Genomic DNA, 27,331 nt, shown 5'->3' with positions numbered 1-27,331 from the left:
TTACGTGACAAATGGTTTTTACAGGAAATAATTTTAATTTCCTTACACATAAGAATTTCTAATGTCATAGTGGATATTAAATTACGTTGGTTACATACTTGGAGGAAACTATTTTCATATTCAGGGCTTATGAGCTTCTGTATGACAATAAAATTATGCAGTATTACATTAATGACATCAGCAGATGGGTACTTTAACCCACCTCTATCACAATTATGAATATGTTTGAAATTGGGAGGAATTATTAGTGGTTTTTCAATAACTAAATTACCTCCACAGTCATCACATTTTAGCCTATTCATAAATGAGTGGCAACAATATCCAGCCAAGTATGCAATTAAAGGTAATTTATCAACCATAGTTTCAAGATCATTATCTGTGACATTAATATGCTTGGAATTATGAAAATATTTTACAATAGATTCATGGGAACTATCATTAATCAAATCAAAAGAGTTAGAAAAGTCATCGATAACAATTGTCCCTTTACTTTTTGATATCATAGTTAGATTTAATACAGAACATGCACGTAGTTTGTTTTCTACTTCAAAAACCTGTCGAAGTGATATATGATAATTTGTTCCAGCCATCCTGCGATATAAACTAAAACGATGTTCCAATTCATCTGTCTGAATTTTACCGGGCAAAAAATACGACATGTTGAGTTCACCTAGACAATACCTACACATTTCTATCATACACGTTGTTGTTAATATAAGAGCAGAAAGTGTCTCTTTTGTCAACCTACCCGTATCACTCTTCATTTCTTTCCATTTCATCAACCAATCAAGAAAATTATTTAAAAATACAAACTACTTGTCTGATTCATTCCATACTAATGGTTTACAGAAGTCATCACAAGAATGTACCCCCTTGTTTGGTGTTTTAACATTCATTATTGAAAACCACGACGAAAATATTTTAATATATGCAGATGTTTCGTGAAAATTTAACAAATTATGCTTTACTCCTAATTCTTTCAGGCCTTGTGATGTTTGATCATTGAAAATTTGTAAAGCCAGTTTCACACTTTGACGTTCTAAATTTGTAGGCCACAGAGCTTTACGAGATATTGTATATCCATATTTTAACAAATTACTACTTTCAGCTTCATACATATTTTTTAAAGTAAGAAATGAAGAGGTACATACATTATTTGAAGACAAGTCAAAATTTGGAAAATACATAGCTTGTTCAGGGTTTTTCTGGTTTAACCAGTTGTTACGAACACTTTTAATAATATGAACAGAATCAACTGCATAAAACAATGGACGAGTTGCATCAACAGGATGAGGAAATACAAAATTTGATAATGGATTATTAAACAGAGATATACATCTTCTATTAATGGAATTATTGTCACTAACAACAACAGTTACTTTGAAACCTATTGCTTCAAGACCAACAATTATTTTTTTCAAAACAGTGAACAAAACTTCAGCTGTCATTTTCTTCGATGGTAATATATGGACAACATCTTTAAAGCAGCACAAAATACTCTGTATCATAAATACATGTGCACTAGAAGCTAAGTTATCAACTTCCTGGCCAATTCCAACAATATCTCCGCTTTTGTAGTCAAGAAAAGGTCTGATGTGAATTTCATTCATCATTAATGAAACATATAATTCATGCTCTTTCAGATAGCAAGCTTTTTGCTTAGCATATGCCAAAAACAACATATCATCTGTTTCCTTTTGGGGATTTACATTTAATTTAGAACTTATTTTATGTATAGTACTTGGATGAGGCAAAATTAAATTACCAGATTGTCGGACAAATTTATATGCTTGGGGCGATAACAAATAAAACATAGAAGCTAAAATTAAGGTATTGGATGAATATTGACGATTCTGGGGCTTACATTTTACAAGAGAAAGTTGTTCAATCATGAACTCAAATAAAATTTTATCACCTTCATTTGTGAAACTTAAAGATTTCATCAGGTTGATTATAATTTCAATCGAATTCATTAAGTCTTTAGTTTCTAACATTTCAATATGATCAAGTATTTCATGAATTTCATTAATATTACTTACTTTTATAGGTAACTCATTATACTTACTACTGATATGAGTCAATAACTTATTTTGAAACGATACAGATAATAAAAGATCCGCAGTAATGTGGACTGCAAAAAGCAATTTTACACATCCATCAGTGCATTTTAAATTTAAAAACATCAAGATATTGTCTTTGTGCACAACGTTCCAAAATGTAGAAAATTTATATTGCATACAACAGGTTAAAAGTTCATTAAAGTCTGAAAATGCCCTCGATTTATAATACTCAGCAGCTGATAATTTACGAGTACTATGAGCAATAGCTTTATCATGAGGTTTTCTTCTCGTTCCATTTTTTTCTCATTCGGACTTTTTCTCGAACTACCAGCTTGTGAAGATAAATACGATGGACAGCCATCAAATATGCTAGGAAAAGCGCCTTCTTTTAGTTTTGGTCTCTGCAGTGAAGCTTTAATGATTTTCCCATTTTTTTCATCGAAAGCTGATGTTTCCCAGATGAGGTCATCAGGTTGAAAATGTTTATGGCACACCTATTAAGTAAAAGGAAGACATCATGTAACTAACTTCTTAAAACAACCAACTGTAAAGCAAGATTGAATCACTTTCCTTATAAATAAAAACATTCAAGCTTTGGCAATGCTTTGGGAAGGTTAAATTTTAAATGCATATATGCAAATTAAAATTTTTTTTCAAATATTTAAGGATCAGTTAACACTACATATAAAAAATGTGATCATGACAGCATACGACCTCCTGCCTATTCTATGGCTTATACAGCAACGAGCTTCGAAGTATCATTAGCCCTTGATTGTTTGTAAATTAAATGTAATTTGTTGATTCATCAAATAGAAAACTATACACTGAAACCTATTTATACATGTTGGCGGGAGGTAAAAATTATAGCTTGCAGAAAGTTTCCATAGCAGACTAAGAATATTCTACCAACAATTTATTGAATCTTAATAAATTAATTAGGATTACACCTACCCGAGAATATGGAGTTGCTGAGAAGTCCTTCCTAGGTATATTTCTTAGCCACCTCTCTCTAAGAGCATCATTTTTGGGAAAGGAAAATGTATGCACCTTTTCAGTACCTTTATAATTTCCCCGACAACCAGTTACACAGCATTTAAATGGCATATTTTCTGTAAAAACAGTACAAAAATCAGTTATATAAATACTAAATGTTATAACAATTTAAATTTGCATAATTATACATTGAAATTCGATACACCATAAACCAACGGTGGAGAATTTCAAATGTCATTCAAACATTTGAATAAATGAGACTTCAAGAAATTCGTATCTGAAGAACACCTAAGCTTCTATTAAGATATCTATTATTATACTGAAATTATTACTTGCATCAATGATGATAATTTTGATATTTAAAACATGCTGAAACAGTCAAATGAAAATAATATCAAACTTCAGGCGAATCATGTTTAGAATATTTAGAATATTGAACAGTAAAATATATACGTGAAATCTGAAGAAAGACTTTGTTTGGTAAACTAAACACTATTTATGGAATGTTAAGATGAATTTACTGCTTTAATATTTAAATACATTGTATGCAAATACACAGTATAAATTTAGAAACCACATAAAATACATCTTTCAATAGTGATAAGTTAATACAGAATTAAACTCACAATAAAACAAACGTTTTTACTAGACTGTTCTTCAAATATTGAACGCTTTGATCACATAACTTTAAAAGTTTGCCATTTTCACTTATACTTACACTCATTATACAATGCACTCACATATTAGCTATACATATTAGCTATTATATTTATTCTACACACTCACATATTAGCGTACATACGTTTGTTAACTGATATACGTAATTATTAATTTAACTAGATTTATTGTATATGTTTACTTTCAATTACATTTTTAAAAACTGTTAAGCTTTGTATAAATGATTAGGTTAAAAATTCGTAAAACAGTAATGAAATAATAAAAAAAACTTTTATAAAAGAAAATACGTAACATTAGATACTGCACACATAAAATTAAAACTTCGGTGATGCACTTAAACAAAATATATTAAGTAAATTCAGAAATAAGATTAATAATAATAATAATGGCTAATCAATACGGAGATAAACATAATAAGTATACGTGTGTTACTAATAATTAAGCAATTAATACTTAATTTAATTCAACATTAGTAATAGCAAGCGTTTATTTCAATGAACAAAATATAAAGTTACATTTCAATAAATACGAACTTACCAAGTTCTCCCCGACAGCACGTGCTAACATTCCAGTCTATGTACACCGCAAAGCAATGGCTTCCCAATTGAGAATCCAAACCTCGAGAACATCACGTGGGCCTACTAACTTTGACGTCACACTTGTTTCTACAGCCTATCCATTGGCTTTATAATCTAGGAGGCGCTTATACGCGGGGCCATAAAAAATTAAAAGAATTGGAAGTTCAAAAATTTCTTTATATAATGCAGTTGTTTTCTTCCCGCACTCAATTTGGACGACTTATTAAATAAGTCACTTACTTGAAGTAATTTCATGACTTAAATTATGTGACGAACTAATTACAGAGTCCCTCTGAAATTATTATAAAATCATTTAAAAAATGTTGTATTAGCAACGAACTAGACGGCGCGGAAGATGATGCTGTTTTTGAAAGTGAAAATGACGACGAAGGCTCTAGTAGTGATTGTAACAATACAGAGTTCGAGACTGAATCTCAGATGATTTTGAATAAATGTAGTACTTAAAAAAAAATTTTCGAAGTTTCTCGATCGATTTCGGAAGTGGGGGGGTTGACTTATACGCGGGTTTCTTATTTTCTACGAATTTTTTATGTCGAAGGGGGGTCGACTTATACGCGGGTATATAGGGTAATTGTTTAAAAAAAATATTTGAAATAGTGCTCATTATTTTTTTAATCTGCTAGAAAATAGAATTCCACACATTAAACAAGTTTCATGAACATCAAACATGTTAATGTTTTGTACATATATCTCGGTAAGTTTGACCAGTAAAGAATAAGGAGCCTTAGTAAAGAATGTTGTTCAACTTCTTTACTGGTTCTTCTTTACTTTCAACTGGAACAACTTCATCTCCTAGATAAACTGCTATATCCATATGAAGCGATACGAAGATTCTTTTCTCAATTTTAGGATGTGGATGAAAACTGAGCAATAAAATATAAATACCAGCAACAGATTTGTGTAAAATAATATTTGAAGTATCTGAAATATTTAATTTATTCGGTAACATAGAAGAAAAATTCTCAAATGATGCTATTTTGTTCTTTCTCAAAAATTCATTAAAAATATGCTTCTCCATCTTAGCTCTTTTTTCCTTCTTGCTCATCCTCTGAGGGGTTGGAATTTCAGATAAGTATTTTGGACAACCAGAAAAAATGCATGGGTAAGCATCGTTATTTAATTTAGGATGCCCTCTACACATCTGAATAAAAGTACCTTCGTTTGTTGGTAAATAATCATAGCGAATAATATCATCTTTTCGAAAATGTTTTTCACACACAACGCTGCGATCACTTGGAATAAAATTTTTCCTTAAAATTCTTTTGATCCATAAATCCCGTTTCACTGTATCTTTTGGAAATTTGAATACTGATACATATTCGTTGGTGCCATCGTAATTGGATTTGCATGCTGGAACGCAACATCGTGCAGGCATGATGAAGACAGCTCTACGTAGACGTCGATCGTTATTCTTGTTAACAAATAAGTTAACTAGTAATCTCAATTTAAAAACGAAAATATCCTTAACAACATTACTTAAATTTAGCAATAAAAAAGACACGAATAATAAAACAATACAGCACGCGATCAACGTAATAAGAAGTCATCGCTTGCAGTGTCCACACAATGCAGGGCGAAGGGTGAAAGTTCAGACGCCTTACGTGACGTCAAATCACGTGACTCTGCAGCTGACCAGGCCATCTAATCTCGAAGGCCACGATCTAACTCACTTAAGAAAGCAGTGAATTGACGCTGATTTAAACCTCGAGATCTTATAAAATTTATAACTTTTTTTATATATGACAAAACATTCTCCATATTTATTACTTTCGTGCAAAGAACTTCTTGATGTATAATACAATGCATATGATGAATGTTTGAACCGTGAATTTCACTAAGTATTTTTCTTAGCAATGCTACGAAGCCCTTGTTTTTCCCGGTCATTGATGGAGCGCCATCTGTAGCTACAGAATTTAATTTTGCCAAAGGTAGATTGTATTTCTGCAGAAGTCCAAAAACACAAGTAAATATATCTTCTCCTGTGGTAGTACCAGGCATCGGTATTAGTTCCAGTAATTCCTCAAAAATGTTAAAATTCTTGTCACAAGAACGAAGAAACACTGCTAATTGAGCTTTGCCACTAATGTCCGTGCTCTCGTCACAGGCAATGGAGAAACTTTCGAAACTAGATCATTTTGCTTTGATCTGATCACTTAAATTCGCGGCTAAATCAGTAACACTTTCCGCAACTGTATTTCGAGACAATGAAATTGATTGAAATGCCTTCACATTTCCAGGACAAACAATTTCTCCCGCTTTCATTAGGCATTCCTTGAAGAAATCACCATCAGTTAAAGGCTTCGAATGTTTAGCTATCAACTCGGACAAGACGTAGCTTTTGAGCTCTTTCAACTTTTCTTCTCTCATTAATCCTTCGTAATTTTATATTTCGATTTGTGTTGTTCGTAATGACGTTTAATATTATATAACTTTGGTACATTAATAGTATTATTACATATCAAGCAGATTGTTTTATCTTTTATTTCACAGCAAAAATATTCTAATTCCCATTTTACTTGGAATATTCTATGTTCGTCAGCGATTTTTCGTTTAATTTTACTACCACTTGCTTTTGATATAGACATACTGAATACAAAGGGCTGGAATAAACACGGTTAACGTTAAAAAGTTAACAAAAATTTATTCTTTCCACAAGAGATAAAGCAAAATGCTGAAATATTTCTTCAAAAATATTCTAACAATATCACAAAATGTGAAACGTTTAGCAAAAATCAATTCAAAACAGAGAAACTAATTCTATCTCACAGCGAAATCGCTACAAATCAATCACAGCATTAAGTAAACAAACAGTTCGCTAGAAATACAGCTACTACTGAGATGAGTTGTTTGTTCTCGGCTTTTATGAGCTTTATAATTAATTTCTCGAATATACTGAAAACATCTATAAATATCTGGATTTTTGTGGATGGCAACAGCAATTACGAGATATTTATTTATTAGGTATTAAATGCACGCGCTGTTCTATTTTTAACCTTCCAACGCAGCTGTCTTTTCAAAAATCGTCTGTGTTGCTAAGACAACATGAAGCAAATCTAATTACAATTCTAAATAAAAAAAACTAACTAAATAAATAACTATGAAATCCGTAACAATATGAATTAAGTAATAATTAATAATAAAGCAAAGTGCATGCACATGCATGCACCAATATATCGTACAAAACTATGATTGGAAAACTGAGACCTTGAGATCGGCCACATTCGGCTATCGGGGGATGCGTACACGTTCTGAGTGCACGTGTCCCCCAAAAGCCGAAGGTAGCTGAACGCAAGCTACTCACACGCATTTGTAATTTAAGTAGTGTGTGTCAGCTCGCTGTGAGTAATCTAACAACACTGAATAAATTATCGTTAATTACTTAGCAGTAAACATTTCATTTTTTTCTTCGTCGATATGTTATTTTATTATTATATATTATTATTTGCCGATATATTGGCCGGGCTGCAAAAATATTTGTTGTGGGCCGCATGCGGCCCGCGGGCTGCGAGTTTGACATCCTTCTTGTAGAGTGTATAATTGCATCTGTCATTGCCCCATAGGGGTGACAATGCGACACTGCTCAGCTCTAACCTAATTTTGAAAGAGCTCACCTCAGGGCGTGGGCCAGAGGGTGTCCAGTTTCTCTTCCCCTACTAGCAAACCACTTGAGAGGACTTTCGGCTCGCCATTTATTTTGAGTCCCTTTTGCTGCACAGACACTCCATATTTACAAACATCTATGTCGTCTTCTGACTTAAACTGGGTCTTTCAGTACAGCAATCAGCATCACTAATCACTATACTGGCTGGGTGGTGTTTTGAGATTTTATGATAATCCTTCAATAAAATTCTTTATCAAGTGATAAATTGGTCAAGTATTTAACAATTGTAATGTAATTATGTATTTTAACTATTACGTCCCTAAAACGTCATTTTAGGGACGTAATTGTTAAAATACATATATATTTTTAATTTCAGAATGTTGCTGAATTTAATAAAAAATTATTGATAATTATATTAATCTGAGAGTGCTGGATGTAGACAGAATCATGAGATATTAGAAAAAAAAATTTGTGGTAATAAAAATTTTAAATAGTTTCCCAGATAATGTTGTTAATATTTCTAGATGCCTGTCATTTTCCTTTTGCTACATAGTAATCTTGAAATTCTTCTACTAAAATAATCAAAGTAGAAATATTAAAAAGTAGTAATATAAAGTAGAAATATAAAAAATATTTTGTACATGATGGTTTGCATCTGCACATGGATGCAGTTGATGACAAATGTATGCATAAAATATGAGTTTTATTTCAACAGCTACTAATTTATGGCTGCTTTAATTTAAGAACCTTTAACGAAAATATAAAAATTTCTACTATTACAGGTATGTATAATTTATGAATTTGCTGATTTGCATTTTTATTTCATTTATCATTATTAAAAACGATATTTTTACATTTATATTATTAAAAATGATATTTTCAGTCCTAAACCATGTTACTTTTTGGCAAAGATTCAAAAACTTTTTATCTATAAAGCTCTTCAATATTTCCAATTTTGTTTTAAATTCAGTACCTCATAATATATTATGGCTTAGAATGAAAATACGATGCAGTAAAATGCTTGATATGGATATGCAAAAAAATCATCAATAATGGCTGAAAACAGCAGTGTTATAAATGCTGATGAAAACAGCAAACTATTCAAAAAGTTTAAATTTGTTATTGAATAAAAGATAAGTAATTGCGAGGATTTTCGGTAAGACGTTTTTTGACCAAAATGTGTACAATGTGATAAAATTATAACTAGCCTCGCCTAAAAATTTATTATAAGATATTGTTTGATTATTAATGCATTCCATTTGGCCACTCCTTCTCCGTCACTATATAAGAAAATGCTTTTTTGAGATTATTCTTAGAGATCAAATTTTAATCTATGTCTTTGGTTTAATACAAAGGAACTTAAATAATAATTCACATTCAATTTAGTATTTATTTGTATTATAACTATTTCAGGAATGCTTAGGGTTTTAATTAAAGACCTCAGTAGCTAATAAACTCATCAATTCATTCAGTTTTTCCTTTTCATTTTACAAACACTGATAGTCTAAATAATTACATAATTAATAATGCTATGTTTTGATTCAAAATTATGTACTAAAAATTTCTGTTTACTTGAAATAAATTGTGTGATGATCAGTCTTTGTTTACATATGTTTTTCTAACTTTATTCACTGTAGTCTGTTAATTTTATGATATAAGTTTAAAATAATGCAATAGTAGAGTATATTACAAAATTCTGGGAGAAAGCTGAAATGGGAAGTTGCAGTTACTTTGTAATTACAAAAGTGGGTTGAGTGTTCCAAATTAAAAAAGTTGAGAGTTGCTAGTTAGACAATGGACTGAGACGGAGAGCTATAGGTAGGCTTCAGGCTGGCCATTCTCAAGCGAAGTTCGATGAATACAAATGTCTCCAATGATGATATTCAGGGTATTGCACATTAAATAACTGACGTCATAGAGAGATGATGGCTAAAGTTCTATCAGGACCACAACGTTGCGTTTGCAAGAACAATTTCCATGCAAATCTTATACAGGTGCCTAGCAGAGCAGGCCCTTTATGTCCAGCGACCAGCGATACATGTCCCTATCAACAGATTGCAGAAGGGAACCTGTCTGTTGGCAGCCTGGCGCAGCAAGATTGGGGTCGTGCCCTCATCATTCATAAGTCGAGGAGTATAAAAGTGATTTTCGAGATGTCATTTTTTGGAAAGAGCTTGGGATCCATTATCCTTCCCACAACACCGAACATAAAGGAAATCTGCCCCTTTAGTGTAAGGGGGCCAACCAGCGGCCGAGCGGTAAAGTCGCTGAACACTGGTAGTTCGGTCCGAGGTTCGAATCCCGCGAACGGGCTGGCTGCATGGGCATTTTCGTGGTTTTCCCCATGTGTAACGTGTATACGAGCCAGTTTCCCTTAGAAAGTCCTCCACGAAGGCATCCCTCCTCTTAGGCAGATAGTCCTAGTGTGTTTTGCCATAATTAAATACACCAACACCTTTAGTGTAAGTCAAATCCTTGGATAGGGAAGCATCTTGTTGAAGGACCGCACACACAGTTGTATATCTTCGATGGGGGCAGTGTATTAGTGAGCGCACCAAAGATTTAAACCACTTTCTCCGACTTTAAAATCAATATGCTGTCTTTTCTTGTCATAATAAAGTAGTTTCTATTTTTATCTCGAAATATCCGAATTTCGCATGTTCCATGAACTAATTTCTGAATAAATTCCTGAGACCTCTTTTGAAGGAAAAATAGTTTATCCAGAGGGGCGATCAACTTTCTGCCAAGAAATAATTCAGCTAGCGTCTTCCCGGTAGGCGTATTTTTACTTCCTCCTTAGAAAACGTAATCCGCGACTAAATTTGGCGATTTACGAGGTCTTGGCGACATTGTGTGGCTAGCGCATGCGCAGAGATAGACGAACTATCGTGATGATATGTCGTATTTTGTAACGTGATACTTGATCGCCGATATTTCGTAATGACGGTTTATACGTAATTGTGGGTGTGTGAAACATAATTACTGAAGCAGCAAACTTCATATGTGATTAGTGGGGGGAGGAGTATTAAATACAGAAAAATGGCGAATAATATTTCAACAGAGTGTATTTATAGAGCTCTTTTTTAATGGCTTGACTACGTGTCGAGCTATTAGCAGTTACGAGCACTGCATATGGTTAGCGTGGTCGCATTACAGTAAAGATAAATATTAGGTATATACGGGGGGGGGAACCTCCTTCAGCTGAGTATGAGCTCATATTGTATGATAGCAATGTAGGTAGAAGTGCTTTTTTCGGCTTATGGAATGCTGGAGTTGTACGCACCATGTCTCAGCATCTGTGTTATTACATCTTTCCTGTAAATTTTTGGGATTTCGTAAACCATGATATTTAATAATGATTATATTTTGTTGAAAGTGAAGAATAAAATAATAATAATTCTTTCTAATTTAATAATGACTATTCTTAGTTTAGCCTATATGGTTCAATATTAATAACTCTGTAACTATAGCATGTATTGTATATATTTACCTATTAAATAATTCTGTTAAAATATGTATTGTTTCTTATAAAATATCAAGTGAATGTACAGTGGTTATCGTAAATTAAGGAAAAATCCACAAAAATCCTGATTACTAAAAAGGTTACATGTAGAATTTTATGATACTTACCCACAATATACAACACATAGTAAGGTATCAAATAACATACAAAGAAATTACCAGACAATTATGAAAGACAATAGAAATTAGCACATGTATAAAATGAACAAATCGAAGATGTCAGTTTGCTATAGTAAAAGTACCTTCAATATGGAATATAATCGCCTCTAGAAGCAATACAGCACATTCAGCGACGTGTGATGCTTTCAATTATGTGGGCTATCAGTTCCATAGGAAGCGAGAGCCATTTCTCTTGCAAAGCAGTTGCAAGCGCGGCAAGGGTCTGAGGGGGCGGACTGAGAGCAGCTAGACGTCTCCCTAAAGCATCCCAAACGTGCTCGATAGGATTCAAGTCCGGGGATCGAGCTGGCCACTCCATGCGCATAATTGTTTCCTGTTGAAGATAATCATCTACGAAGCGAGCCCTGTGTGCTCTTGCATTGTCGTCCTGTAACAGGAAAGCATCACCTATTGCCCCGGCATATGGTCGCATATAAGCATCAAGGATGTCATCTGTATAAACCTGAGCATTCACGGTTCCCCTTGGAAAGACATGAAGGTCTGTGCGTCCACCGAAAGAGATGCCACCCCAAACACAGACACTGCCTCTTCCGTATGCATCTCCTTCACGGATATTTGACGGATAACGGGTTCCAGGTTCTCTCCATATCAAATAACGTCTACTATCGCTTCCGAGACTAAACCTGGACTCATCTGTAAAGAGAACAGCCGTCCATTGATCAGGCGTCCAGTGAACATGTTGTCGTGCCCACTGCAAACGGTCCCTCCGATGGCGTGATGTGAGCGGAACGCAAATGGCTGGTCGCCTTGCATACAGACCTTCGTGAAACCTTCTACGCACAGTTGACGTTGACACCAACCTTCCGGTGGCTGCAGCAAGGGAGGATCTAAGAAGATCGGAGCACCGTTGTATTCGTGCGGGCACATAAATGTTAAATACCGGTCATCGGCGCTCGTCGTAACAGTTGGCCGTCCTTCGCTGAACCTCCTAGGTGCCGAATCTCTGGTTTGAAATTGCCTCCAAAGTCTTTGAACCACAGAAAGCCATCTGGCCACTTCTGTTTGACACCCGCCTGTAGTGTCCCAATGGCTCTCTATCGTTGTTCTGCAGGCAAATGATGCCTGGAGGTCATTGTTACGAATTGGCTACCTCAGATTTCTGACGTCACTATCACAGTGAAATACGTGGGCTTGCTCTCTAACATAGACTTTTATGCTCCTCGCATATGACGTATTCCGAGTGCAGCGCCACTAATTTGCATATTGCAGTTAGCAACATATTCAAATTTTACACGGTTTGGCTTATTTTTGAGGGAGTTATAGTTATTTTTGTGATTTTTTCTTAATTTATGATAACCAGTGTATAAAAGTTAATAATTTATTCATTTTAACAGTTTTTATTTAACTCATTTCATCTTTCTTTGCTTCCGTTGTCTAGTTTGTAACAAATATACAAACACTTACCAAACGTGAAATATTTTCCTTTATATATATCTATATATATATATACACCTTCAAGAAGAAATACTATACTTCGTGACAATCTTGAAAAATAACCTCATTCCTCAAAAAGTAATTAAAAATAATTTTAAAAAAGTTGGCATTAGCCTTACCCATTTTTAGATTTTTTGAGTTAGATAATGCTATTTTATAATTAAAGCCCAATGGGACGGTATAAAGTGGATGGCTGATTCTGAGAATCTAATGTATAAATGTAAAGATAATTCTTGTTACTACGTTTTCTTTCCTCCAAAAAATTTGGCACAATACTTTTAATACTATTGTTTAAATAGTTTTAAATTACTTTGATGGTCAATTCTACTACTATTATTAACAAACGGGCCTTTTCGTGAAGCTTGATCGCCCTCTAGCTTGAAGAATTACGACTTTCATTAACAAATGACTATTTTTTCCATTTTTCTCTTACTTTTGTGGCCATGTTAAGTAATTCTTAGCTGAATTAGCCATTTTCACTTTTGCACCAGTCCTTCTTCTTAAAAGTACTTGACAGACGCCATTTTGAACTTTTTCTACGTCTTTCGCCCCCTTTCGCTTTAGGCGGGTTCCCGCCAACGGACAGTCTTTTGACATTGGCTATTACCAAGTGACCTTGTTTCCCCCTTCCTACGTCACACGACAAGTTGGAGAGCAATGAAAAGCGCGGCGGGAATCACAACCCCTTTTTGTTTTCCTCCACGCAAGAGAAGACATCATCGCCACAGGTCTGTTTTTTTTTAATATTTCTTTAAAAAAATTTTTTTCTTGGTCTTAGCAAGACCCACGCTGTTGGTTGTTTTATTTTTTCCTTATTCCTTTAAATTTAATTTCAGATTCATTTATAAAATTTTAATTCTTTAAGCTTGCAGGTCCAGCCCGTACGTTATTGTATATTTTGACTAATAGCATACTGCTATTTATTTTCATTTTTATTTTTATTAATGCTGTACATCGGAATTGCATTTACAATTTTTACACCTTAATGTGTCAATTTATGCGGATGCGTCGGGAAACTGGAACAGAGAATTGAGACTAAAAAAAAAGTTTTAGGACAGTTTATTTAATTAATTAAAAAATTTTGTAACACAAAGTTTCAATTGTCTATTTCGGCGAAACGCGTAATGGAGTTAGCTTGGTTCGATGTTCACTCAGAAATTTCCCTTGAAAAGCCAGAGTGGACATCGAATTGAGCTAATTTACCATTTTCCGCTTTTTAACTTTTAATATATTTTTTAACTTGTTCCCTCGATTGGTTTTTTACTGTGTTTTATTTTTTGCCTTTAACTTGTTCTATCGATTAGTATTTTACTGTGTTTTATAATTTACATTTTATTTTACATGCAGCCTAATATATCACCTCATTCTATTTAATTAGTTTTTTTAAACTGCGTTAAAATTTCCGAAAATATTTAACATATAGTTTTTTATTCGAACTTGTAAAATCTACTGAATATGCATATGTTGAATTTTTCTTGGAGCCACAGCTCTTGGTAACTTTTTGGCGAAATAACTACAATTTCTCTTCTCATTTCCTTAATTTTGCAGCACATTCCGGAAAAAAAAAAAAAAAAAAAAAAAAAAAAAAGATCAAAATTGGTCTTTTTTTGTATTGTTCTTACAATTTGCTTATAAATATATATATATGTATGGGGACATGAGTGGCATTATATTCAAAATATGTATTTAAGTTTTAAAGGAAAATTCAATCTGAGAAATATTTTATCATGTAAGAAATGTTAATCAGAAGTAACATAGTTAGGTAATATATTTTAAAAATCATGTCAAGTAATTATTACATTTATAAGAGTTAGGTTTATTTTAGATTTTAACATATACTTGAGTAATTGATTATTACTATCCCTTTAATAACAGATTTAAATAAATTATAATTATATCTTTTCTTACTTAGACGTAAGTAATTATCATTTCTGTAACTTTTTCTTCATTAAGAGGCTGTTAGTTTTCACACTTTAAAAAATTCTATAATTTATAATTTAATAACTTGTCCTAATAAGACATAAAAAGTATATTTTATATAACTCATAATGATAGTGTTCCATTTAAAAACTGTTATTAGAAATGTAGGTGCTTTTTTCTGTTATATGGGCACTGAAAAAAACAGTGATAAAATATATGATAAATTGCTGAAGATAGCAACAATGTGATCAACTAAGTCATCTTGGTTTTATGAGTGAACTGAGCCAAATATTCATGTGTTATTATTTGTTTATTACACTTTCTTATTCTCGTTAAATTAATATAATTTACATGCCGTACAGCTCGGGTTATGCATTTTTACAATACTAACAGTAGTCTTTGTGCATTAGACTGCAATATAGTATAAAGCATTTGTAATGAAATCTAGAAATTGTTCCTTTTGATGTCATTTCAAAACGGAAGATATATTTTATTTCTCAGTCCTCTATGAAAGCATGCAGAACCTACTATTTATCGGGCCCTGTTTGACATTCTCATTCTGAGCATATGCCACAGAAATTTTAAAAAATTATGCACGATGTTCCATCGATTTAATTTAATGTGCTGCTGGACTTGTTTTTGGCTGTGCTAAGCAGCATTTCCGAAACAACAAAATGTTGTTCAGACCATGAACAACCTTGAAAAAGAAACTGTCACTGCAATTTTTTATATCCTGTATAGCATGGCTTTATACTGACTCCTGTTAGAGATATACTACAAAGTCAAAGATCTAGAATATTCGTGACATTGGCAATTTCAGATTTGGGATTTTGCTGCATATTAGATATTAAGTTTAAATCCAGTAAGATGTTAATTATAAAATTAAAAATATGAAATGGTGATTTATGAAATAACAAAGTATGTATGACCTAAAGGGAATCAAAATGTACAAAAAAAAAAAAGCTCAATATTTATTTGATTGCTTTATTAAACATTTATTTCAATGTAACCTGTTTAGTTTTTTCTGATAACCCTGTAGAGTCATTAGGTTAATTGAAAGCAAAAAAGATGATAAATATGCAACCGCCTTCGCCGGGAATCGAACCACGGACCTCTGGAATACCGGCTCAGCGTGCTACCGTTACACCACGAAGGCACGCTAGGGAAGTGGGAGAAATACCTTATATACTCCCCTTTTTAAAGGACAACTAGGGCTTTAGGGGACCTAGTCCCCAAATCCTGGGTGCGGAGAATCATCATCCACAACACATTTTTAGTTCGGGCGCCACTTGTAGAGTCATTAGGTTAATTGGAAGCAGAAAAGATGAAAAATATGCAACCGCCTTCGTCGGGAATCGAATCACGGACCTCTGGAATACCGGCCCAGCGTGCTACCATTACACCACGAAGGCATGCTAGGGAAGTGGGAGAAATACCTTATAACCCTTTCTCTTTAATTCTATAGATAGAAATTCTTGTTCAATAGCAAAGTTCCCTGGGATTTACAAAACAAAATGAGGAGGAAGCAGTGAAATTACTACAGAAAAAAGGGATTCCTCATAGCTGAAAATTTTGTAAAAATAATCCTGAAATAATGTGTTTTACCAATTACGATACACCAAAATAACGTTTCAATCTTAAATCTTGCCTAGAAAAAAAGTCTCAGATCTCGCACTTGGTTTGAAGGATCGCATCTAAATTTCCTTAGAGCTGTAAAATTTATGTACCATTCGTACTATGGACTGACCTCACTTGAGTTTTGTAATATGCAATACAGTTGTTGATTGGAACAATTATATGCGAAAATTTTTTTAACCATTTCATATCTCATACTTGTTTCTGAAGTTTGTTAATAAATGTTATTTTATCAAATCCTAGTTGATTTCTCATTTAAACTACAACAATGCACAATTCTAAATGTTGGAAATTATTTCTTACAAATTTTAATTTTTATGAAAATTGGTAAAAAATATATAGAAGCATTTATCATGCCAGCAAATTAATGGCAATCGTATGGACATTGAACAGGTTAAGAGAATTCTTAATCGACATAAGATTTACAATATAGAAGCATTTACTGCAAGAGAAAAATTATTTCTACTGTGTCAGCTAAGTAATTTGACAATTGTAGCGTGTAAATATTAATTACATTGGCAAAATGACAATTTTATGTGCTACCTCTCTTGCAGGAAATATATCTTATTTTAAAAGCATGGAAATATTTTAAGACTTGTTTTTAATATTTTTTCCCTCTTATTATACATATATTAATCAAGGATTATATACACCATAAGTTTGGCATATTGTTGCTATTTTAGGTTATAGGCTATTAATATGCACTACGCACTTGCAAGAAATAACTATCTTGAAATTTAAAGTTTGAAAATTATGGCAATTATTTTAATTAATAGTGTCAAGCTGATATAATTACAGAACAATTTTCAAATTTTAATTAAAATCAGATTGTTTAATACATAATGAAAGCAATCTTTCATTGAACATTTTTATAAACAAAATGGTATATATCAAAGAACTATTTACTATTAATTTAAATGGAAAAAGGTTCTCGGATTAAAGAAAAAACTTTCAAATTATATTTAAACAAATTAAAATTACTAAAACATAAAATGATGTAATAAATATACGAGGGCTGTTCATAAAGTATCGAGACTGAATTTATTATGCGAAACAGATTTTGAGTCAATCTCCTTCGAAATATGCTGCTTTGGCAGTAACACACTTGGCCCAACGATGTTTCCAGTCCTCGAAACATTTCTGGAACTCCGACTTTGGGATGGCCTGAAGCTGCTGCGTCGAATTCCGTTTTATGGTCTCAATGTCCTGAAAACGGTGTCCTTTTAAGGTGTTCTTGATCTTGCGAAAGAGGAAGAAATCTGGAGGTGAGATGTGCGGCGAGTAGGGAGGATGTGCTACTTGGATTGTTCCGTCTTTTGCCAGAAACTGCTGCGCAAGATTGCTGGTGTGCGCTGGGGCTCCGTCATGATGAAGCATACAGCGAGAGGACGCCCACAACACCGGTCGTTTTCTGCGAACAGCCTCTTTTAATCTTCTCATGACGTCCAAGTAGAATTCCTTGTTCACTGTCTGGCCCCGGGGTGCGTACTTATGATGAACAATTCCATCTGCATTGAAAAACAGAAGCAATATTGCTTTGATCTGGCTTCGCACCTGCCGTGCTTTCTTTGGCCGAGGAGACCCGGGGCTTTTCCATTGTGACGACTGCTGCTTTGTTTCGGAATCATATCCGTAAATCCACGACTGATCCCCAGTGATGATCAGCTTCATGAACTCCGGATCGTCGCTTGCACTTTGAAACAAATCAGATGAGATTGCCAGTCGTTGGAATTGCTGATCCTCAGTGAGGAGACGCGGCACAAACTTTGCAGACACTCGGCGCATGTTCAAGTCCTTTCTCAAAATTTCATCACATTATCCTATGGAAAGGCCACACTCCTGTTCAATTTCTCAGACTGTTAAATGACGATCAGAGCGCACCACGGCCTGCACTTGTGCAATCTTGTCCTCATTGCGATAGGTGGACGGGCGTCCAGAACGGGGATCACAGTCCACTGATTTCCGACCCTCCTTGAATCGCTGGAACCACTCAAAAACCCGAGCACGACTCATCGCCTCATCTCTAAATGCTCTTTTTATCATCTCGTAGGTTTCAGTGCCCGTTTTACCGAACTTAAAGCAAAAATTGATGCAGATTCACTGCTCCGAATTTTCAGACATTTTCTGTTTTCGACGAACGCACGCAAACACTCCACATGAAAGAAGTCAGTGTGACTGAACGGCGCGCTGTACAGACCTGCCGGTTTTTGTGAGACATGCGCGTGCATGATGCGCACAGTCCCACCGCTAGGGTTTTTCTGCAATAAATAGAATAAATTCCGTCTCGATACTTTCTGAAAAGCCCTCGTATAGTCTAATTAATAATACATATGTAATGTTTTCAGTTATTCCAACACATAGTGGGCGAATGGTGAGGCTATTCCATTACACGTTCTGGCAGATGGTTGACGAAGCTGGGAAGATTGAAGCACGAAGAAAAATGACGACTCAGGACTTTTCACTTTTAACAGCAAGCATATCTTTATTTTAATTTAGAACAGATGCCTTTTTCCAGATGGAGTTAATCAAATAACTTATTCAATAATTGAACTATTAGATACGATTGACTTTAAACTTTAATACGTCATAACGTTCTAACAAAGAAAGAGGAGCATAGCGGAAGTGTTAGCAGGACGAAGGCGAGATCCAATTGCTTTTCATTCTAGAAAAATGTAGAAAAACTTATGACACAGCATTTATATGAGGAGGTTATGTAATAAGCGCGAATGTTCTAGAAGGTAATGGTCTAAGGGGAGATGCTGAATTGCAGAAAATTAATTAAAGGTTGCTGGTTCGCAAACAGCAAAGCCATCGTATTTTTTTTTATATTTTACATATATATTATTAATTAGCATTTAAAAGGCCAGCAAGTGCATTATAATTACAGGTGGTTGAGTAATGATTATGTTTGGTATCCTAAGTTGTCAAAGATCTGATAGTAAAAGATGCAATTTTTTTATGCAGAAAGAAGAACGAGGATCCTTTAGTAGTATCTTAACCATTGCTTGAGTGTGCACTGTTCTTATAATTTCTATGCTTGTTTGCTTACAGAACTGGTAATTCAGGTTTATATCGTGTTATGGTTAGCATAAAATATTAAAATTAATACATTCAATAAACAAAAATTTGTTTTCATACATGATTAAAGAATTTTGAAAAAACTGTGTTATCAGGATCAATGTTCCTTCTAACCTTCTTCGGGAACATACAAGGACCTGACTCGGAACAGAGAGCTTACTAAAGCTATGTTCACTAATTGTGGTAAGTAGACAGGATACAGACGAAGGGTATACAAAAACCCTTTATTTTTCTCTATATACAATAACTTCCGTACTTCGGAATACAATGACCCGCCACTCGGGGTCTAACGTAAAAGTATAAAAATAAAACTAAACTCTAATTTAACTTTAGAATAATACACGTGGAAGATTGGCCTTGTAATAACAGGAAGCGTATGTAGCACAGAGACTGTGAACACTACAATACGTTTAATTTATCAAGAGGATTAAAACCTCTGGCCTGGAAGGCAAACAGCAACTGCGTAACTTCTAAGGTAAGCGGCCTGCTTCGAACTCACTGCTTCCTCTCTTTCGCTTGGCAAAAAGGCCACACTTAAATACTTGGCGTTCGCCAGACAAACTTTGCATAAAAACCTTCACGCTTATAATTCTGGCCGGAAGTAGAAAATAAGAAGTGATAGTAAAGATTTAAAATAAAATAAACGTTAGTAAAACTTAAGATCCTTACATACTTCCCGCCAGAGTTAATTAGTTTGAAACTGAGGTCTAAAACGACCTTGTTGAAAACTTTTAGCTCTAGAATCTAACGCGAGGCCAATCTTTTACAAACATAACTTCGCTAGAAACTAGAAAATTTAAAAGAAAGAAATTTGTTACAATAGCAGCTCCCAGGATATACAACAATCTTTTTTTCATCTGTACTGCATCTAAACAGGAGCTTTTATTCAATTCTGGTTCCTTCCAGAGATCTGGAAGGAAAACTAGTTTAATGAAATGTTACACAATGACATGGCAAGTAACATATACAATTATACTGCTCTTTAACATTCTTATTTCATTCATGACTATTTTAATTATCTCTCCCCGTGCTCTCTGACATGTGTTGTAAAAGAACACCAAACACGAATGTGTTTCTGTCTACGTGTGCCACACTTCCTCCTACAATCAAAACACTAACGTGTTAAAATTCAACATAACGAGACCTCTTAACACACCCTAATTTCAACTCTAAACCCTGAGGTACTATTCTAAAAGTGGCTAACTCTAAAGTGTAGCGTCAGAGAGCCTAACTACATCATTCAACCTTTAACACATATTCACCATGATTTAGTCTTTTTACAATCACACGAATAAAAAAAAAATTTAACATTACTTTCACTTTTACCATATCACGGTATTTCTTAACATTTAAAATAACAGTTCACATTGTATATAAGAACATATCAACATGCCGTTAATTTTACACATTTGAAAACATACATTAGTAGTACATTGTTAACTTCTATTCTTTTCAAAGCAAGTGCCAATTCTTTCTACATTGAAATACTACATTTCAAAAAAAGTCTTTCAGACTAAAACTTCTCTCTTGCTAGAATGTTTTAAATAAAATTTATACAATAACTTTTTACAATATTTAAGTTTTTACACAACGCTATTATACATCAACTTTAGTTTTACGCACGAGTAATTGAAAACATAATATCAAAATCGGTAACAACTCATTTCTCGCCCTTTTGGCGATAAAGGTAGACCTCGCATGAGGTAAAACTTCTTGAAATCTGCCACTTGCAGTAAGAATGAAAGATTAACTTAAGTTTGCAAAGTAACATAAAATTTTACTTATCTTTGTAATATTCGGACATCCTTTTCTGGGCCCAGTCTTTAAAGGTACTGCAGATAGTAGTTTGGTTTATCCTCCTTCTTGTACGGGCTCGCCCTTCAGGGCTTTCCTCTGGAAGCTTCCGTTTTTCACCAGTTCGGCCACCCTTGAACACCTTCCTTTTCTCCTCTGCTTGTGGTCTTGGCCGTTTGAAGGCAGCTGGTCTTGGCGGAACCGGGAAACTTCTGTCGTGATCCTGCTTGGACCTCGTTGTTGGCCGTTCAAATTTTCCTTGTACTTTTTCCTCCGCCGCTGATGGCCCTTCCGCAGTTCGGCGACTTTTGCTGCGGAGAGTTCTGTCGGATGAGTAGATCTTCCGTTTTAAAGCCGGGTTATAGTTGCCGTCATTTCTCCTGGTCCTCTTCACATACGTCGTCCTTCTCCCTTCTTCATTCTGGGGGTGTTCGTGAACTCTGTTTTCTGGACGGTGGAACGGCTTCTTTTTCTTGTTACCTTCAATTTTTCCGCGGGGCAATTTTCTTTTCACTTGCTTCTGTCTCTCATTGGCTTGCCCTTGTACTTGTCGTTTTTCCACCTCTGGAACTTGTACCTGCGGTGTCTGCCGTGCCGGATCCTGCAAAAGATCTGAAAAGATTTGCATTTTATTACGATCGAAGTAGGGCTTGATTTGATCAATGTTTGCGGAACAGGTTTCACCATTTCTTGCTTTTAACACTACAACAGCGTGAGTTATTTTTTCTAACATATGGTCCTTCAAATCGTGGAAAAAATTTGGCAGTTTTATCTTCTGGTGCTGAAGAAAGTGAATGCTTAATTTTTAAAACTTCATCCCCTACTTTATAAGTTACTCCCCGTCGTTTCAAATCATAATATAGCTTCTGTTTTCTTTGTGCTACTTCCGTATTCTTTTTTGCTTCTTTTATTAGTTTTTCTATATCACCCATTTTAAATTCTGGGGCTCTTTGTTGCACATAAAATAATTTATCTAACGGTGTTATAATCTTTCTGCCTAGAAATAACTCAGCAGGAGTTTTGCCCGTTGTATCATGTTTTGCGGTCCTAAGGGCGAAAGCAAATTCATTGACATAGTTATCCCAGCTTTTATGAAAATTTTTAACATAACTACGGATAATTTTCACTATATTTCTATTGACCCGTTCCGCTATATTTGATTGCGGCCGATACGGGACCATTTTTAAATGACATATGCCCAGTTTTTGGCACATGTCTTCAAATATATTACTTACAAATTGAGGACCATTATCCGATATAACTTTTAGGGGCGCCCCGTATTTTAAAATATATTTATTTAAAATAGAATCAGTAACTAATTTCGCGGAGGCTCGTTTTAAGGGAACAATTTCGGTCCATTTACTAAAATGATCAACCATAACAAGGAGATAGCGACTTTTATTTAACTGACTGTTTGGGAAAGGGCCCAATAAATCGATGCCAATTATTTCATTTGGAAATTCGGATTTAATACTGTTTAGAAACCCGGCCGGGCGGAAATTAATATAATTAACGGCTTGACATGTTGGGCAGGACTGGACATACGCCCTTGTTAACTTTTGCAGTTCAGGAAAGTAGACTGCCTCGCGTACGCGTTGGATAGTTTTTCGAATACCAGCATGAGAAGCTAAAGGGCTGTCATGGAGCTCCTGCAGGATATTTAATCTAAGACTAGCTGGGATAACAGGTCGAAATTAGTTGTTGGAATTCGTAGTTTTTGTATAGAATAATAGACCATCTATTAGTTCGTAATGGGCCGCCCTATTTCTTATCGCCACAATATCTTGGTGGCTAAAATTTTCAGGATCCTTCAAATACTCATAAATACTTCCAAACTCAGGATCCTTACCCAGTTCGGTTATTACAGTTTCTCGGGAATTTATTGTACATGCTGTCAGCATTGCCATCTTTACGGTATTGCCTTGTTCGTCTATTTTAATCCTTGATAGGGCATCTGCTACGATATTTTCCTTTCCAGGGGTATGCTTGATTACCAGATTATATTCTTGCAGCTTGAGTGCCCATCTTATTAACCTTGGGGATAAATTTTTCCCTGAGTACAATCTAGTTACCGCCGCATGATCAGAGTATACTGTTATCGGCGCCTTTCCAAAATAGACTCGGAACTTTTGCACTGCTAACAGAACTGCAAGTGCCTCTCTCTCGGTCGCGGAATAGTTTCTTTGTGTTTGATTTAAAGTTCGGCTAAAAAATGCAACGGTCTGCTGATTTTGCGAAAGTACCGCTCCTACTGCATAATCCGAAGCATCCGCTGAAATTTCTAAATTTTCATCCTTTTCAGGAAATTTCAACACAGGGGCTTGCGTTAATGCTTGTTTTAATTTTTCGAAAGCACTATTGGCTTCGGCCGTCCACGAGAATCTTGCCTTTTTCCTTTTTAATTTTAACAATGGCTCAGCGATAGCCGCAAATTCTTTTATAAAGGACCTATAATATGAACAAAGTCCTAGAAAAGAAGAGAGCTTCTTTGCCGTGTTTGGAGTCGGATACTTTTGTACAGCGATTATTTTTGATTCATCTGTCTCGATCCCTTTTTGAGATATTTTGTAACCTAAATATTTTAATTCAGGGGCTGCAAATTTGCACTTTTCGACATTAACTTTTAGACCGGCCTCATTTAATAAAGAAAACACCTGTCTTAAATCCTGTACGTGTTGGTCGAGATTATCACTAGTAATAATGATATCGTCTAAATAGATAAATGTGGACTTTCCAAGAACAGGTCTTAACACAATGTCCATGCATCGCTGAAATGTTGCCGGGGCGCCTGAAAGGCCAAACGGCATACGCAAAAATGCATAAGTGCCAGACTTGGTTATAAAAGCAGTCTTAGGCACGTCCTCAGGACTCACCCCTATTTGAAAATAACCAGTCGTTAAGTCTAAAGTCGTCATAAATTTGGTTGATTTTATGTTCCTTAAAATTTCTTCTATGATCGGTAACGGATATACCGGATATTTCGTTATGGAATTTAATTTACGGTAATCAATAGCGAATCTCCACCTTTTTGGATGCTCCAAAGGATAGTCATTATTTTTCTTACATAAAACCACCGGGCTAGCATAACTACTTGATATGGGCGTTATGATCTTTTTACGTAGCATATCGGTAATATGCCATTCTATAATTTTTTCCTTATTCTTATCATACCGGTATGGTTTTTGACGAACTGGCAATGCATCTCCGGTGTCAATACTATGGTTAGTAACCTGAGTAAATCCTGGAATATCACTAAATAACGAAGCAAATTCACTTACCACTTGTCGGATTCTATCTTGCTCATCATTAGGCAGGTGGTCAAGATTTACCATCGGCGGTTCAGCCTTTTCAGTACGAACTGGTCTCATCGTCAGCTTAAGGGACGCTTCATTAAAATCCAGTGTTGCTTGTCCGTCTGAAAGAAAATCTATCCCTAAGATTAAATGTGCTTGCAGATTCTTTACTATAAAAAACATCACCTTTACTTGTTCGTCCTTGATACGGATATACAAAGGTACTTTACCTACGCACTTACATTTTTCTCCTTGCGCCGCTAACACTGTTGTATTATCCGCATTATATATGCGGTATTTCCGAAAATACTTTCTAAAAAAGACTTCTGCCACACAGGAACACTGCGCGCCGGTATCCAGGAGTGCGGTGGCCGGCATATTATTCACCAAGACTTCAATCTTCGGAAGAGTCAAATTTTTCACCATTACTGTATTTAACTTGTAGGAAGAGGGGTTTTCGTGGCCTTCGGATTTCCGCACCCTCTCGTCAGCAGAAATCCGTTTTAGTTTAAATTATTTTTCCTTTCCGTGCTTTCCTTCTTTTTCCCCTGTCCTTGAGACTTTTTTTCCTGGGTTGCTATTGAAATGTCGACGTTCGCCGGCTGTTTTTGAATGCTCGAGTTTCCTTGCCCACTGATTCGCTTTTTCTCCGTAGCCATGTGCTTGAGTTTGCTGTAGTCTTGGTGTACCAAATTGGTTTCGCTGTTGATATTGGCATCTTCTTTCGACGTCCGCCGTTCTTCTACTTTCAAACTGGATTGCTAGCTCAAATAACTTTTCCAGTGTAGTCGGGTTTCTTAATTCAATAAAGTCTTGCACTTGGGGCAGTAACCTCGGCAAAATCACTTGAATTATTTCAGGATCCGGACGGTTTCCATACAAGAGCTTGAAAACGTGAATTTTTCTTAAAATAAAGCTCGAGAGGTTTTCGATTCTTTGTTGATATATACTAAAAAGTTCCGTTTCTAATTTCGCACGATCCCTTACAACAGGGAAGGCTTTTAGTAGGGCAGTCTTGAAATTTTCGTAAGTATAGATGGGACTTCCTGCTTGACCCAAGAGACTTCTGCCTATACATTTGAACCAGTTAAGCGCTTGGCCCCTCAAAGCGCTGGTAGCTAAGGTAACTTTTTGAAACTCTCGCACGGGGTAGAGCATGAAGTGGTCATCCAATTTTTCCAAAAAACTGGTTACCGGTGAGTTTCCGTTAAACGTTGCTTCTGGTTTCATCGAAGCGCGCATGGTCTGGACGATGTAACCGAATCCTTCCAGGGCGGCAGCTGGCATTTCTGGATTCTGAGCCGTTTCTGCAGGCAGCACAGGTTCTTCTTGAAACTCGGCCATGGTTATTCTTCTTCGTTGGGCGCCACTATCAGAATCAATGTTCCTTCTAACCTTCTTCGGGAACATACAAGGACCTGACTCGGAACAGAGAGCTTACTAAAGCTATGTTCACTAATTGTGGTAAGTAGACAGGATACAGACGAAGGGTATACAAAACCCTTTATTTTTCTCTATATACAATAACTTCCGTACTTCGGAATACAATGACCCGCCACTCGGGGTCTAACGAAAAAGTATAAAAATAAAACTAAACTCTAATTTAACTTTAGAATAATACACGTGGAAGATTGGCCTTGTAATAACAGGAAGCGTATGTAGCACAGAGACTGTGAACACTACAATACGTTTAATTTATCAAGAGGATTAAAACCTCTGGCCTGGAAGACAAACAGCAACTGCGTAACTTCTAAGGTAAGCGGCCTGCTTCGAACTCACTGCTTCCTCTCTTTCGCTTGGCAAAAAGGCCACACTTAAATACTTGTTCGCCAGACAACTTTGCATAAAAACATTCACGCTTATAATTCTGGCCGGAAGTAGAAAATAAGAAGTGATAGTAAAGATTTAAAATAAAATAAACGTTAGTAAAACTTAAGATCCTTACAGTGTTAGATCAGTATACTTTCTTAAAATTAAGGCGGGCGTACATTTTTGCAGCCATTACATTAAATAAAAATATTAAATAATAATTTTACTTTTTCGTTCTAGAAAAATGAAAATACATGCTTCCTTTTATAATCCTTAGTTCTTTCTGAGAGTAAATTTAAGACCTTTGTAAAAGAGAAGTGGCATAAAGGATTTAGTTATTATAGTTATATAATTTGGGAATAATAGATTTCCAAATATTAAAAATATTTATTAATCCTAATTATTTATTTTTAATATTTAGGAATTGAGAGGGATTTCTGCTAAATATACAGAACTTGCCATTGTTCAGATATAATTTCATTTTTTCTTTCAAATTCCTGAGGTCACATAAGAGATTTTTGAAGAATGAATTTAAAAAAAAAAAAAAAAAAATTGAGTACCACATATATTTTTGTTTTGATGCATTGTATTCATATGATAAATCTTTATTTATTTTGAAAAGTTTAGAATGAGAAAGGGACGCAGGTTGGGGGCATTTAAATTTCTCTTCACTTTGTCGCATTTGTGTATGTAGCAGAGCTTAAACTGTGCCGGAGCCCGGCTCCGGTACTTCTC

At 34.9% G+C, this 27,331-nt stretch overlaps 2 protein-coding genes across 2 annotated transcripts in view; one reads left to right on the top strand and one right to left on the bottom strand.

Moving 5' to 3' along the window:
• Positions 1-27,331, top strand: part of LOC118204554 (uncharacterized) — a 325,427-nt gene that overhangs the window by 3,762 nt on the left and 294,334 nt on the right. The window lies entirely within an intron of this gene.
• Positions 661-4,341, bottom strand: LOC146996791 (THAP domain-containing protein 5-like). The gene is made up of 3 exons (XM_085818610.1): positions 4,269-4,341; positions 3,012-3,169; positions 661-2,554 (listed from the first exon to the last, which is right to left on the bottom strand). The coding sequence occupies exons 2-3, from the start codon at positions 3,162-3,164 to the stop codon at positions 2,246-2,248; spliced, it is 462 nt and encodes a 153-aa protein (XP_085674736.1). The 5' UTR covers positions 3,165-3,169; positions 4,269-4,341; the 3' UTR covers positions 661-2,245.

The sequence above is a fragment of the Stegodyphus dumicola genome, chromosome 6 (genome assembly GCF_044657685.1).
Source record: "Stegodyphus dumicola isolate Sdum_Otavi_A_Nest chromosome 6, ASM4465768v1".
Lineage (NCBI taxonomy): Eukaryota > Metazoa > Arthropoda > Arachnida > Araneae > Eresidae > Stegodyphus > Stegodyphus dumicola.
The sequence above is the reverse complement of the archived record's forward strand: the minus strand, read 5'-3'. Positions and strand labels throughout refer to the sequence as shown.